Source organism: Aspergillus niger (genome assembly GCF_000002855.4).
Source record: "Aspergillus niger supercontig An01".
In the NCBI taxonomy this organism is placed as follows: domain Eukaryota; kingdom Fungi; phylum Ascomycota; class Eurotiomycetes; order Eurotiales; family Aspergillaceae; genus Aspergillus; species Aspergillus niger.
The window spans coordinates 2,091,183-2,106,914 of NT_166518.1; the positions used below are offsets into that span (position 1 = coordinate 2,091,183).

Genomic DNA, 15,732 nt, shown 5'->3' on the forward strand with positions numbered 1-15,732 from the left:
GGCCACTACTGCAGTCGGATAATTTCTTAGATAGCAAATTCGTAATACAGACTATCTGAACCTTGATAGGCAGCACTCTCCTCCATTGGAATTCATCCATGACTGAGAGTATTAATCACAGCAATTTCATTCGAACCCGCAAGGCGGTTGCCCCCTTCCCCAGATAATCTTCCCACCCCACGCGACGGTGATCTGGATTCAGAAGCGTCCACTCCTGTTTGAGTTCCCACCGTGCACTTACTATCAGGGCAGGGATCAAAAATTTAAAAGGAATAAGAAATTAAAGCCACTATCTCGTACTCTATACACCGCATCTCGAAAAGCCATGTCTGCTGACCTTGTCCTTCCCCCCCTCCCTTTCAAAAAGTAATCATGATATTGTCTGATCCCTCACTTTTTTCCCCCTCTAACCTTCTCTTACCCAGAGATAGCGACAGCAATTAGTTGCTAAGAGGAATTATCAACCAGTGGTCGGTTCCGATGCATATCAGCTGCAGGACCCGAATAGCTCGAACGTTGCCTGCGCCTAATCGCATTGACATGGCTTCCTATTGGTAGGCGTGACATGATGGGTGCATCTCAGGATAACAATGATAGGAAAGACATATCGAGGTACCGGTGTCTATCTTTCCCGTCTTATCTTTGTGCAATTTGGGGGATATTGAAGTGGATGGCCGTAGTGCATTGCCCGACTACTACTAGTACTACGATTACTACCTTGAAGCTGCGTTGGAGTATCTACTAAATGTGACCAGATATCACGGATGAATTACCGGGGTTTCTGATAGGAAACGATCACGATGTTCCGTGTAAGCGCCAATACACAATTTCTTTCACGATACGCAAATCCTGTCCCGACTCCAGTGTGTACCTGCGGTTATCTAAATTGGGAGGATTTCCCTTATCAGTGGCTGCCCCTCAATCCCCGCCATGAGTCGCGTGGGTGGATCATGGCGCGCCTGCCGACTGATTTTTTTTCAGTTCTCGGCCTTTTCATTTCTTTTTAATCGCGCATGGACAATACACTTTGAGTCGGCGCTTTGCCCTTTCCGCACAGTACTTTCAAAAATGAAGTATCACGATCCAACTATTGTCCCATATCCAAGCTGCCGGCCCGGTGGAATATCCCGTTCCCATTTCCTTCCCCCATCAACGCATATCAACGTCCAGGGATGCGGTACATTGCACATACAAAGTCTGACAGCTTACCACCATGAAATACAGTTACACACAAGCGGGTAAACCCAAGAGAGCCCATGTCCGGATGCCTTGCCTCGCAACGCAAGTCGACTGGCTGATTTGCCGGGAGTGGGGCGTGGCAAAACATTCCTTGAAGGGAGAATGGCAAGAGAGCCGCCCGCCAGCCCCGAGACCGGCCACTGTTTCCATGTTAACTGGAGTTATAATTAGGTTTTGTGACTAATATCATGTGAGTACGGTGTGTTACTCGTGGGCGCACCGCCTCTCCAGCCGAGCCTGGAGGGAAAAACGGTTCCAGAGGGAAAAAGTCAAATGAACGGCGGGTGAATGGATGAGGGGGGAAGGGAAGAAGGGAAAAAAAAAGAGAGTTGAGCTACACAGGTTACTCCTGAGTTTAGAGCATCCTTGTTCGACCCCAGGATTTCCCATCCGCATGCTCTGCGGTGACCCATTCGTCTGTTAGTGTCCGATCGTGGGTTTGGTCACTCCCCTTTCTCCGCGAGTCTTTGTCTGCTCCGGGGGTGGGTGAATGGGTGCTGCAGCAAATGACAGAGAGGCCAAGTCGGGAGTTTCAGGAATCCGCGAGGGAGAAAGTGGCTGCGTTTCCGATCAGCCCTGTGGACGTCATGGCTGGCCTCCACACTGTGATGCTACAATGAGGTATCAGATGTCATTGCTGGAGAACTGGGCAGGATAGCTTGGAATCCACCTGAGAGACATCAGGCCTCAGTGTCTTAAACCGTGCGCCATAAAAGCGTCATCCTCCTTCAACACCTTTAGTACTCCCTGTTACTGTGCGAATCTTGGAAGCCGGGCTGTGTTGCCGCGCCCCAGAATAGTAACTGAGCCATCAATGATTGTGGCGCTGCTCAATGACTAGCCGAGATGGGTCTAGTGCCGTCCAGCCGACGACACAGTACACAATCCAAGTGACCACCACCATCACCACCCTTCCTGAATCGTATCTGATCGTGATGCGAGTTTCATATCCATCCTGATACAGTAGTCCGATCCCCCCCCCCCTCCCCTGAATGAAAATGATACACAAAATAGAAAAAATTCGCAACCGCATATACACGGACGGTAATACGGAGTATGAGTGGACCAACTTACTCACCACCACCAGACTGACCAACAGCTGCAGCACCTGGTGAAAAACTAGCAGACCAAGGATGGGTTCGGGCGTCACAGCAGTGGACTGGCGGACCACGATGCAAGCCTCTCAGCATTTCAAGAGCCAATATATCCCTCACCGGCCAAGCAGAAAAAGAATTCAAAGCCCCCATTTCCGAATTAACCCCTCAATGAAACGGACGATAAAACTAATCAGAACATGGTTCTGTCTGTAGATCACGCCCTTCCAGTTCGTGATGCTTATCGTGGCCTGCTCATTGGTTGATGGGGGGTGGTCATGACAAACGACGCTGACTGGTTTCGGGCCGACCAGAGCGATTAGGTCAGATGCCATTTACATCTTGTGTAACTGCAATTCAGGCTGTTTTGATTCTGAGCTTTATTTTGAAAGGGTATTGATAGTAAGTGGCCTACTAGATTATATCGCAGAGCTTTCTTATCGTGATATTGTCGAGTAGTACTATATATCTTCACCAAGCACTCACATCTTCACTACTACTACTACTACTACTACTACTAAGACTTCATCCAGGTATTGCTTCTACTACAGAAGTAGTAGTAATAACCATTAACAATTATTCGGAACATAATCCTCATCATATGAAGTAAATGCACATGCACATGCTCACTTCAGAGTTCCGAAAAACCCAACCATATACGAAATGAAGCCGATCAATCGACACGTTCGAATGCCTCCCATTCCCGAACCATTTTCGCAGGCCATCACATTCCTCCATAGATCATGATGATGATCTTCATCATCCATCCATTCCTCATACAAATCACTCAAAACTCCGCGGCTACCAAAATCGTATACTTACATACAACATTACCTAAGTATACTTTCACCATATCAAGTCATCGACCATACAATAGACTAACCCCATCTGCACGACACATCCAATATCACTTCGATAATGACAGGTCTAATGGATATGCCTAGTTTACAACAACAAACCCAGGGTCCTGAGACTTCTTTTGCATGAATGGTATAAACCTTAAGTTCGTTGCAGATGAGGGAAGTAAGTAGGAGCTGTTCGACACAGCAAAAGGATCTTCAGCTATCAAGCCCGGTGGTTCCGATTAGTCCTTGAGGGGACAGGGCCAGGGCCAGCACCAGCCACAGCGATCTCGGCCGCGGAGTGCTTTGTTGCAGGCATGTATGTATGTATGTATGTATCATGCGGTGCCTGAATATGGGGTAATAGGCATCTAAGGTGAAGTATTAATCTTGGGCTAGTCTAGGATTGATTCCATACCGGAACCTAATACCTACTACGTGCTCAGGGGATTTTCTAATCGAAGTAACCGGGAGAAACTAACCATATAACCGTGAAAACAAAAACAAAGAAGCATACATACATACATACATAACATGTAATATAAATTCAATATCAACAGCAAGAATAAAAAAGAGAGAGAAACAAACAAAAATAGAAAAAGAATTGAATGTATGAAACAAAGACAGAAAATACCTCAAACATTGAAAAAGAAAGTGTAAAAATTTCCCAAAAGCTAAGCTAAGCTAACTAACTACCTGACATTTCCCAAATTCCCCATAGTTAGGCATCCAGTTTTAGCCAGTCAGGGAGAGTAATTCGCGCAGTTGATCAAAGGGCCGCCAAATAAAAATTTTATTTGCTAGTGCATACTATTATAGAACTAATAACGTCCAAGCTTCAACTTCACTCCTCTTTCCTTGAATTTCAAGGGGGAAAAAGAATTAGAACAGAAAGACATGGAAATGGATGCAAAGGTGCATATTGACTCAAACAATATCTGAATTTTCAACCACTTGTTCTATGGTTCTTACATAACTTCCCTGCGTGTTTCTTTTTCATTGCATGTTTCAATTGAATTATTTTCAAACTTCACTCCTTACTATTTATTTTAAAGTAGGTATTTATTTCCGCATACATACATGGGGAATGCACATGTAGACAAATAAAAAAAAAATCTCCTCCTTGCATGTTGTTGGGGGTTCGAGCTTTAGATTTAATCCCTCATACTTACTGATTCTTGAAGGAGTGAAATGTGGCGGTCGGTTGGTTCAATTGGCTTGTGACTCAGCTGATCGGTTTCAGAGGATCGGATGGATCTGTCTATACCGCCTCTACAGTATTTGTTGGGCATTTGCCGATGATTATCTATGTACTAACTGGGTATAAATCTGCTATAAGTAATTGTGGATTCGTATATTATAGACTTGCGAGTTACAAGCCCATGGGCTGGTTTAAACTAGTTGGCTACTATGTATGCAAATCCTAGGACAGTTGTCATCAAGACTGGTCTAGATTCCCGGGGCTCCTCGTTTTTGTGTTTGCCCCTGCAGATGGGCCGATGGGACACCCACGTAAGTTCACTCGCTCTGGAAGTTCTGACAGTTAGGTGTTTGTATTTTTGTGCCTATGGTCTGGCATACTGTACATTTCATTTCTCCTGCTGTCTTACTAGTACTATTTTTCCGTGAGCTGCTTGTTGTTATTGTTTGTTTTTGACTGTCATTCCACTGCTAGTCAAGTTCCCTCGGCTCTAGCTCCACACCCACAGGGTCACCTCGGTCAAACACATGGCCCTTTCCCAGTAGTTGCACAGGACTGTATCCTATTAAGCTTAAGATTCCTTTCACATGCCCCAGTCCATATCAGCTGGTTTAGAATCGGGTGTTACAGGTCGGGCTGGTTTAGGATCAACTGGTGTATGACAGCCTCTAGCATTCTTCCTATGCAGATACTGCACAGACCGTGATCCAAGAAAAAATGGGCCGAGTCTGCTTCCAGAACATCGGTCGAATCTTCGGCAAGTCCCCACGTCTGAATTAGTGCGACTCCTGGTCGAGGATATCCCAGCTTGCGTCACCGCTTAGACCGATGGACGAGATCGATCGCTCTCCACTTCCGACGCAGTGGATGATGCGTATCCCTTCCCCTCATTGTCATAGAATCAGCGGCAAGTCTCAGCGGCCCTTCCGCTGCCGCGCCCATCGTAAAATCCATTCCACCAAGATCCCAATATCCTGTGACAATTCCAGCACATTTGCTATTTTGCTTTGCAACTCGAGAGCCTTCTTCTCTGGGGTGTCTTCCATGCTGTCCGTGGTGGTAGTGTTGTTGTCATCTAGCAGACCGGTCATGTCCACAACGGAGACCCGACCGTTTAGTCCAACTTCCAGACTAATGGACACCTTCGTCAGTGCCGCCTCCGCGTTGGCGGATTCCGACGCTTCGTCTGGTTGATCCACTGCGAAAAGTAGCATGATCACTGGTGCTTGTCCCAGTTGCGTCCGCAACGTTACGTCTACCTTGACATCGTTGTCAACAGTAGAATTGGGGCCCGAATTCTCGTTTCCTACCCCCACAGGGCCTTTACCCTTAGCACCCGGCGAAGTTGCTAATTTCTCGAAGCCTCCCAACAATGCATCGAGTCTCTTCTCATTCGGGTCGGCATTGCTCAGAATGATGACATCTTTCTTCGTCTTCCCATCAGTAAATTTGGGTGGGCTAAATGAGATATTTGAAGAATCAGCCGGCGTGGCGGATTTGTCCTCATCGGGCTTGTATGAAGAGCTGAAAATGCTGCGGATCAGGTTGGCCAGAAAGGCATACTGGCGAAGGATCTAGAAGAATATGTCAGTAACCTCGACACACAACATGAGTCTCCGAATCATACCGGAAGGATATCTGCGAGTTGCCGGGGATGTGCGAATGGGATATCTCTCATTGTTCGGCCAGCTACAGACTCAAACGGCTGGAACGTGTAGCTGTGATGCTTCGTACACGGTTTGCCCGTACTGTCAACCGATTGCACCGACATTCTGCGTCTCCTCCGCTCAAGCTGAGAGGCCTCCTCTGGCCCCAGTCCCATAGCCCCTGCTGCCGACAAAGGCGACCAGCCTGGGGCCAGGAGTCCATCGTAGGTAACCATTTTGAACTCCTGCGGCAGTTGCATTCCAAGGTGCCGGTAGATATCAGATGCTGCCAAAATAGGTAAATCCAAGGCCGGCTCCAACTTAGCAACGAAGCGACGATTAGGAGCAGAAGAACCCAGCATATTCGAGTCAAGTGCCATGGCGTCCGGGTGACCTTGGTTGTTGGTCAACGTCGCCGGAGGATCAACCCAGTTGACAACTGCAGCTTCAGACCCATGCGCCTCACTCGACGACGGCCCATTGTCATTGTTATTGACCCCAGTTAACACTTCGGATCCAACCCAGTCCTTCGACACACGGAGGGATGGGTAACCCTCTTCGCACTCCACCACAATGCTCCATTTCCCTTCCAAGCTGCTCGAATCATCATCCGACGGTTGTCCATTCGGTGCATCAACCACCATCGCATCAGACGACGTCTTCTGCTTCTCCTTCGCATCCAGAACCCGTGCTTGCTGCACCCAGTAATCCAAGCTGAGACCAATGCGACTCCCCTTGTGCATACACGGCTGGCCAACCCAGCCACTGCAAAGATGGTCGTACACCCCCGCGAACTTGCGATGGTTCCACTCCGCCTCCCACACGCGCTTCAAGCTCTCGTAAAGACCTTCGATGGCCTCGAAACAATTGACCTCCTGACTAAGCCGATCATGTTTGGCAAGCCACTGTAGATTCTCATGGAACCCCCGCAACGACTCCCAAGCACCCCGGTCTCCTTCCTCCGGCGACTGGATCAGGTCGCGCTTAAGCACCGCCGTAGCCTCGTCGCGCTGTTCCCCATCCTGCGCATCGGGCGTCGCATACTTCAAGCTAACGTCCTTCACCACATTATACCCCCGATGGAAGTCGATCTCCAGGTCGACAAAGTTCCCCGCAATGCTGAGACTGTCCTCCTGCCAGATCGACTCGAACCCTTCGAGATCACTCAGCCGCTCAATACCCTCTCTGCAAACGCCCCGCCCCGAGACTCGGGCTCGTAGAAGCTGGACCACATCGTCGATATGTCTTCTGCGCTCCTCCTCGCTGTCGCGAGCACCCCCGAGCTTCAGACCCGGCATGCCCAATGCCTGGATATCATTCTCGTTCATGCCTGCGCCGACAAGCCCATCGTGCCCGGCGGGGGACGGACTGATTCCGCTGTAGCCACCAAGCGCGAGGAGAGCGGACGGGGAACTGAACGTAACGGGGTCCTCCGCTCCGGTAGTCACAGCGAGAGGGGTAGAATATTGGTGCATCGAAGTGGGGGGTTGGTTGTGTCCATGACCGGAAGCTGAAGGCGTCCTCGTTGACGGCGATTTGTGAGAAATCGGGCGGGCCATATGAGCACCAGACGGACGAGGCGACGAGGTCAGATGCGTCGGAGTCGCTCCTGGGTTTGGCTTGGACGATGGGGTCGCCATAATGGTTATTGAAGGCTGTATAAGAGCCACAGAGAAAAAGTAGATCTATCCACCTCGACTAGGAAATATACAAAGTGTATGAAGTAGCAAACAAAGGCTGGGTATCACGCAGAAAAGAGAGATAATGGAGAAGAAATCAAGCAGCCGATGAAATCATGGATGCTCCATATGTCTGGCGAGAGCAAAACACACGACTTGACAGACGAATTGAAAGAGAAAGATTGCGCAAGCGCCACTGTCTATTTAAGAATGTAAGACATGAGCCTCCATAACACGCACAATCAAGAACACCAACCCATGGAGCAAATCGCAAGTGGAGGGGAGGATAGCCGGGGAGATGGCCGGTAGTGCATCCCGATCACCAACTGGTCGCGGCCGCAAACGCGCAGTCACATGAGTTTGGCCTGTTTGTCTGCGCAGCGTCATAGTTTCTCCAGGTCTTCGGATTTCCCTAACCAGCGTCTATTTACTAAGTTCAATTGAACTCCGTTTCTTTAATCAGCATATTTGCTAAAATGTTGGGCCTTCGCTCATTTGTTCGCCAGACGCCTAGATGGACGCAGCTCCGAGCTGTGTCCACGCTAGAGGGTCATTCTCACATTGTAAGTAGCTAAACGCAGCAATTCGCCGATCTACGAACCATCTACAAATCAACCCTACTAACACTTCAACCCAGTACGTATTCCCCAAGAACGGAACCAACATCCTCTCCCTCCTACCCACCGAACCCACCAACCCGGACCTCGCCCTCGGCGTATCCTCCAAGCTCCCACCAACACCCGACTCCTTCAGAGAGAACCCGAAATTCCTCAACATCCTGCAAGAAGTGATCGCGGAGCATGGATACAAAGACCCAGAAGCTGTTTCGCAAGCCCAGGTGATGGTCTCAACAGCAGGCGCTAACCTAATGTCTGGGGGAGTGCTGATGGGTGGCGGGCGTACGAGGAGACGCCGCGGCGAAGCCGGGGACTCCAGTGGCGGAGCTAGTGGTCAAGGTGGTGCTGGTTCGGCGGGGAGGGGAGGCTGGATTCATCTGTCGGATGGTAGACGGCCGCCGGAGTATGGACGGATTGCTTGGTATGGTTCCTTTGACTTTGTGTTTGGGGTGTGGCTGACGAGGTGTGATGGATAGGCCTGAAGATATCTTTGGGAGTCTGGAGGTGGATGCTGATGGGAAGTTTGTTGGAGGTAATGGCAATTATCAGGCGAGTGGTATGTTATGTGATTGATTGATGGTTGGTTGTTATATTGGATGATGTGACTGACTTGGCTAGGGACTTATCGGATTGTGACTCGGGATGGAATGTAAGTACCATCTATTCCTGATATAACTGCGTGGGTTGTGCTAATTTGAGATCAGTTTCGGTCTGAGTCCGTTCCTACGGGAAAAGTTGGTCCAGAGATTGCGCCAGCAAGAGTCTCAATAGGCTATTTCATTAGGAGCCTTGTACAATATTTCATGGATGTATTATTTATTGGGCTTTGTGGGATAGTATCTCCATTCAAACTGCTGGCAGTTGACACAAGTTGGATCATGCCTGGATTACAGACGATCAATTCTCGGGTCCAGCCCGGAGCTCAGATCATGTCTTTTCTTCCATCATGCAACCCTCTCTTTTTACTTCCCGAAAAAGTTCGTAATTCGCTGAGTCCCTGCAGGGGGCTGCTTCTGCGGACTCTTCTTCATCGGCTTATTATGCGTGGCACTGCGCGTCTTCTTCCCTGCTGGCGTCTCAGGCTTAGATGGTGAACTCATCTCCGGGCTCTTCTTCGGCGATGAAGCTACACTCGGCTCCGTTTTCTGCAACTTAGTATCTTCCGTCTCGACATCAGGCGAATGTTCCCTCTTGACTCCAGAAACCGGCTTGGGGGCATTATCCTCGCTCCATTCAGCATCTTTCGTGGGCCTCTCATCCTTCACTCCTTCTTCCACCTTCACCGCAGCACCCTTCTTCGCATTGGCAAAGAAGTTCGCAATATTGCTCTTATTCTCCTTACTACTAACCGGAACTATAAAATCAGGAGAATTATTTCCCACCTTCCCCACCTCTTTCGGCACAGGATAACACTCCAGCTCGCCCTCATATGGCTTGAGGATCGACTGCAGCTCTTTCGACCACTCCGTCCTAGAGGGGTCCAGCCAAGTCTTCATCTGCTCGCTATTCGGGTCCAGAATCACGGGCATCCGATCATGCAGGAACTTCAAGTAGGAATTCGAAGATGTCGTGATGATCGTATATGTGTAGAGATAATCATCCGAATCTGATACTGCAATTAGCTCCCAGCCCCAAACATTCCCTCAGAAGTATAAAGAATGTATAAGCCCACCTTCATACTTAACACTATCCCACAACCCCGCAAAATACATCAAATCGCCATCCTTCCTCTTCACGAAATGCGGAACCTTCTCTTTCCCCCCTGGTCCTTTCTTCAACCACTCATAGAACCCCTGACACACCACCACGCACCGCTTCCTCCGCTTCATGGACGTCCATAGGCCCCGGTCCTCGATTAGTGAGTCATCTCGGCAGTTGATTGTGCGCATAATACTTCCGTAGTCGGGATTGCGTTTCGTCCAGAAGGGAATCAGACCCCAGCGCATGCTGTGGAGCTTGTATTTGGTGGCATTGCTCTTCTTTTCTCCCCCTGTTTCCTCTCCTTCTGCTGTCTCTTTTTCGGTGTCAGGTTGACTAGCTGGCTCATCATGCTGATGAGAAGACGGGTACATATGCGTATCAGCAAGGTAAACAGCGCCGCTGTTCCCTGGAGCGAAGTTGTAGGTTTCGCGGACGTCTTCATCGGGGGGTGCGTCGTCGACTTGGAGGCCTTGGTCTTGGAGACGGCGGCGGATGAAGCTCATGCGCTTTTTGTTTGTTCCAGTGTTAGTACCACTTCAGTTCATACTGGTTGTGTGGGGTGTTGGTCGTGATATATAGTACCACAGGAGTAGTACATAGGGCGGGGGATTAGGCACGTACCACGCCTAAAGCGTATCGTCCACACATGGTGGGGTGATTTAAATTATCGATGAGAGATTATTGGAAGCGCTGAAGCAAAAGAAAGATTAGCTGGTGTGGAATGCGACTGAAGAGAGAGAAAGGAAGAATAGGTTGCGACGTCATGCGGCAGGGCGGAGAAGGAAGCTAAACTACGATCGATCGGCGGGAATCTCCAACTGTAACTTAAGCAGTGAAAGAGGTCTGGAACTTCCGGCCAACTTCTTCACTGTATGGCAACTATATAGAGAACGGGACTTTTCTCATATTTACCTTGCTTTAGCGTCACGAGCCTCTTTTTCTGTGGTTGTGATATAATGGTTGTCTCTTGGTGTTATGTGTTCATTGTATATTTGGCTGGACTCCTGGTAAATATGTTCAGTACCGCATTCAGGCATGCTATTACTATATCCGGAAGTGTAACGTATCTAGCTTTAATCAGATAGCAGTAAGACGGCTGGTTTACGGTAAGATTAGGCTAGTTATACAGGACCGTAATGTCAAGGTGAGTTATAAGTAATAGCCTACTCAGGTTATGATCTAAGTTGTCATAGAGAACAATGTATATTGAACTAGTTGATAGTAGCACTTCAAAATACCAAAAAGAGACATTGATAAAATGTTGTAAAATTCAGTTCTTTATTTGAATAGATATACTTGAAGAAGTGATAAAATAAACGGAATAAATCTTGACAATTGGTGATGCACACAGTGGCCAAAGAGAAAAAGCCATTGGTCTTGATGATACCCGCTAATTTAATGTAAAGCATCTATGTGAAGTGAATAGTATCAGAAAGACAGAATCATGTGATTGCAAGAAATATATATAATACATGGCGATGGTCATACTAACAGAATCAACACCATATCCTGACGGGATGCAAGGTACACGATCTTAGTGATGTAGATCAATCTCAGGGACGGACCCGAGAAGAGCCTCAAACGGAAGCATCCATGTACGGGGATATAAGGTACTATGGATTAACTTCCATCGACCGATGGATCGAATAATCCAGAACGATACGTTGACCCCACAGACTGTTGCCATAGTACTATCCAGTAGTTATGATCCACCCCCCCTCGCATCGGAGCTACCAAAGATAGTAGTAGTACGGTATGTCTACGATGTCTCCGACGGTGATAGGGTAACTTTTTAACAGTCTTTTAAAATGGTATTAGAACATTTTGCATGTCATCCCTTTCACAAGATTCCAGACAATTCGGATTTTATGAAACGAAATCTCGAGTAAGCTAGACATGTTCAAGGTGAAAACCCGGGAGGAATGGGGGGAAATGCCCCTCCCTCCGAGGTGCTTTCATTGCTCATGGCTCATACATCCCAACCAATGCCTGCCCTTTTTGTTGTTTGGAAAAGGAAAAAATAAAAAACAGATATCTTTGTTATTTGATTTCTCTCCTCCGCTAAAACTCAACACCGTCCCTTGATAACTTGATGGGTATCAATCTATGCCCTCGACATGACACCCCAAGCGCGGATCTTGTTGTCGGTGTAACCAGCGAACAGAGTCTGGCCGTCAGCGCTCCAGGCCAAGCTGACACACTCGGGCTCGCGGCTCTTCTTGCCCTTCTCGATGTACTCGGGCTTGAGCTCGTCAACCTTGCTCTTCTTCTCGAGGTCGAAGATGGTGATGCTGCTGGAGGTGGCAGCGCAGAGCCAGTAACGGTTGGGGGAGAAGACGAGGGCGTGGATCTCGTCACCGGCGTGGAGGGAGTAGAGGTGCTTGGACTCGTTAAGGTCCCAGAGCATGGTGGTGCCGTCCTTGCCACCGGAGGCGCAGAGGGATCCATCGGGGGAGATGGTGACGGCGTTGATGTAGCCGGTGTGACCGATGTGGTCGGTCTGGAGACGGCAGGAAGCGAGCTCCCAAACCTAGTTGTTTTGCATGTTAGCTTCATGACTCCACAGAGATAAGATTCTTCAAGTTGAAGTTCTCGGTGGAAAAGCAATAAAAGCAATAACAACATAAACAAGATATGTTTATTGATTGTCCATCAGGGCATTGGTGAATGTTTGTCTCATGGCCGTGAAAGGCTCTGAAGTAGCAAATACGTTTATGCAAAAACATCTTCTGGACGAGTCGAGATTGCGAATGATATAAACTTGGGTATGCGGGAGTCGAGTCATAACGTACCTTGACGAGCTTGTCCCAACCAGCGGAGACGATGACGGGGTTCTGGGGGTTGGGGCTGAAGCGAACGCAGGAAACCCACTCGGTGTGGCCCTTGTCGGTGATGGTGAACTTGCAGTCACCAAGGGTGTTCCAGAGCTTGATGGAGCGGTCACGGGAAGCGGAGACAATCTGGCGGTTGTCGGCGGAGAAAGAAACGGAGAGGACGTCGTTGGTGTGGCCGACGAAGGTCCGGGTGGTCTCACCAGTGGAGAGCTCCCACAGGCGGAGGGACTTGTCCCAGGAGGAGGACAGAGCGTAGGCACCGTCGGAGGAGATCACCTATAAATCCCCATGCACGGTCAGCCAAATCATCTTCCTTTTTATTCTTTGCCCAGTCCCGCCTTCTCGTAGGTTTCGATCGGGCTTCGTCCTTCGTCTGTGGGGAAAGTCTTTTCTTGTCTGGACTGGGACATGGTGGGGACGGAGTAATTCGGAGGGCATACACAGTCAGAGACGATGTGAGAGTGACCCTCAAGGCTGCGCTTGGGGTAACCGTAGGCCTGCTCGTCGCGGGTCAGGTTCCAGATGATCAGGGTCTTGTCGCGACTGCCAGAGAGCAGCATGTTGGGGCTATAATCGAGGAAGAAAAACATAAAGTCAGAACCCAGTTTTGTCCATTTGATATATGAATATTTCATGTTTCAACCAATGCGATCATTTTCTTTTCTCGCAACAATGCATCCATATACCACTTGTTCGGTAGCACATGCACACCTTGTTCGATTTTCGCAACAAAACGCATTTGTTTCATGTCTTCAATTCGGTGTAGTGTAGTGTTGCCTTACTTCTCCAGAGAGGTAGCCAGGCAGGTAACCCAGCCATTGTGACCCTCAAGGGTACCGCGAAGGACGAGCTGCTCAGCCATGTTGGGAGTCTGGGAGGAGAGAGGGATGAACGCGGGCGGAGCAATTGTCGTTGACTCTAGGCTGGAGATAAAAATCACAGCATTGAGGATGGAGTGGCAGACACTCAGCGTGCCCGCCTGAGCCCTAACTAGCGCGCCCAGCCCTTCTCGCCGTTGTGCGGTACCGCCAACCCTAACTCGTATAAGCGAGTCACGTGTATTTTCACCGCCTGCCTCGGCCGCTGACCGCCTATCGCCATCTATATCACTAGATATCCGGTTGAAATGTGAATGAACCCTCATTATCGAATAGCAATGCTTTTTATAACCCTCCCCTTATATCCCAGTAAAGCCATTCCGGTGTATAATCTGTACAATCTCGCCCACATATCATACAAGCCAACTATACAATTTCGCGTCACTTACACAACCCACCATGCCTATGGCAGCAGACTAGCAATGCTCACTTGTTGAACACCTGCACATTGGGCATACGTCCCAGTCCAGGCCCACCAGTCTTCTTGGTCTTCGCAGCATGGAATCCCGTGGCACTGTTATCCCGAACATGTTGACGCAGGAGTCGCAGCACATCGGAGTCGGCCCATCGTGACGGAACGGGCCGGTATGCAGCCTTGAAAGCACCAACCGTCTGCGCCCACTCGCCGCTCTTGGCTCCAGTACGCTTCCACGTCTCCGTGGGAGTATCCTGGGCACCTGCCTCAGTGGACACAGCAGCCTCATTGCCCTCAGCCGGAGGGTCCTGCGTGGCCCAGTAGTAAATATCCCAGTCATTCTCATCCAAGAACCGGTCATACTCCTGCAACTGCTCCTTGTTCATATCGGCCAGATAAACATCGGCGAACGTAGACAACAGGAGATCAGACTCGAGGATTCCGCGCTTGCGGCTCTGATCTATACAATTACCCAACTGCATTAGCTACTCATTCAACCAGGAAGACGTGAACCGGGGATCACGAACACAACAACCGAGCCCTCATAGTAGTGACATCTTCGCCCTCCCGGCGCAGAGGCTCAACCTTGAAAGTAATTCCCTCCATCTCTCCAACACCAAGTTCAGGCTTCTGAGCCCCCGTCTCCTGGCGACCTCCGGTGAAATGCTCGACTCTCCCGGGGTAAGGATCCGCCGGCCGGTAGTTGGGGTCGACCGAGTTCAACATCTCGGGGGGAGCCGGCTTCTCGCCGACCTTGGGGAAGTCCTTGGTCATGGTGGAGGTCGTGTTGGGCACATGGGGGTTAGGGGGCTTGTTTGTCTGGTTCTTGCGATGCTCAGGGGCCGTGGATGGTGCGCGATCATTGTTGTTCACGCTGTTTTGACGAACAACCGAGCTGCCGAAGGAGCGACGGGCAAAAGTTGTCGTCAGAGAGATCGGCGAGGTCGATGGCCGCATGAAGCGGTTGATGAGTCTGGGTGCGGACATTGTGATGTCGCTATGGTAATTGACAATGGTCTATAGAGGAAATCAAGGGGGAATTGGAGGTTTGGTCGCGATATCCTGGAGGAGGTCGACGATAAAGTAAGAACCGAAGCCGAAGAATGACGGGGTTGACATCATCCGGAGAAACCTCGTTTGCATTGTTTGCAGGCCTATTCGCCAACCGTCTCCGGCGCATTTCCAACGGCGGTTTGTTTGCTCCCCTTGCCTCGCTGATGTTGCTATGACTGCAGCATGTGGCACAGTGTGCGGGCTGCAATTGGCTCTCATGGTATCGTCTCCTATTGACTATTAGGGACTTCGATCTAGATTTACACAGGATCGCGCTAGCTGTCCATTTGCTAGCATGTTTGCATGCCTTGGTCGTGACACACTACAGCATTTACAGTATTGACGGTCTTTCAAGCTTGGGAAAATGGCCTCCCCTTATGTGGTTAAAGACGGCTAAAAATAAAGGAAACAATACCGATCACCAGCACCGTTGTACATGCATAGTTGTCATACTCCTCGTCAATATTCAATCAGTGTACCGTGAAGCAAATCCCGGAACTACATAGGGTCAAGACGATAATGAAATGCATTGA

General features: G+C 49.4%; 5 protein-coding genes across 5 annotated transcripts; 1 reads left to right on the plus strand and 4 right to left on the minus strand.

Moving 5' to 3' along the window:
* Positions 1 to 5,290: 5,290 nt before the first annotated feature.
* On the minus strand, positions 5,291 to 7,662 carry An01g08820 (uncharacterized protein; the record flags this gene model as incomplete). Its single annotated transcript, XM_059750177.1, has 2 exons — positions 5,291 to 5,950; positions 6,004 to 7,662. The coding sequence occupies 2 exons, from the start codon at positions 7,660 to 7,662 to the stop codon at positions 5,291 to 5,293; spliced, it is 2,319 nt and encodes a 772-aa protein (XP_059599706.1).
* A 515-nt stretch (positions 7,663 to 8,177) lies between these two features.
* On the plus strand, positions 8,178 to 9,089 carry An01g08830 (uncharacterized protein; the record flags this gene model as incomplete). The annotated part of the gene is made up of 5 exons (XM_059750179.1): positions 8,178 to 8,264; positions 8,339 to 8,781; positions 8,816 to 8,874; positions 8,937 to 8,967; positions 9,023 to 9,089. 5 exons carry the CDS (start codon positions 8,178 to 8,180, stop codon positions 9,087 to 9,089), a joined length of 687 nt encoding a protein of 228 aa, XP_059599707.1.
* Positions 9,090 to 9,280: 191 nt separating this feature from the next.
* An01g08840 (uncharacterized protein) lies at positions 9,281 to 10,667 on the minus strand (the record flags this gene model as incomplete). Its single annotated transcript, XM_001389269.1, has 3 exons — positions 9,281 to 9,924; positions 9,991 to 10,525; positions 10,641 to 10,667. The coding sequence occupies 3 exons, from the start codon at positions 10,665 to 10,667 to the stop codon at positions 9,281 to 9,283; spliced, it is 1,206 nt and encodes a 401-aa protein (XP_001389306.1).
* A 1,456-nt stretch (positions 10,668 to 12,123) lies between these two features.
* Positions 12,124 to 13,715, minus strand: An01g08850 (40S ribosomal protein RACK1; the record flags this gene model as incomplete). Its single annotated transcript, XM_001389270.3, has 4 exons — positions 12,124 to 12,549; positions 12,812 to 13,129; positions 13,294 to 13,420; positions 13,636 to 13,715. The coding sequence occupies 4 exons, from the start codon at positions 13,713 to 13,715 to the stop codon at positions 12,124 to 12,126; spliced, it is 951 nt and encodes a 316-aa protein (XP_001389307.1).
* Positions 13,716 to 14,157: 442 nt separating this feature from the next.
* Positions 14,158 to 15,133, minus strand: An01g08860 (uncharacterized protein; the record flags this gene model as incomplete). Its single annotated transcript, XM_001389271.3, has 2 exons — positions 14,158 to 14,606; positions 14,674 to 15,133. 2 exons carry the CDS (start codon positions 15,131 to 15,133, stop codon positions 14,158 to 14,160), a joined length of 909 nt encoding a protein of 302 aa, XP_001389308.1.
* Positions 15,134 to 15,732: the final 599 nt, after the last annotated feature.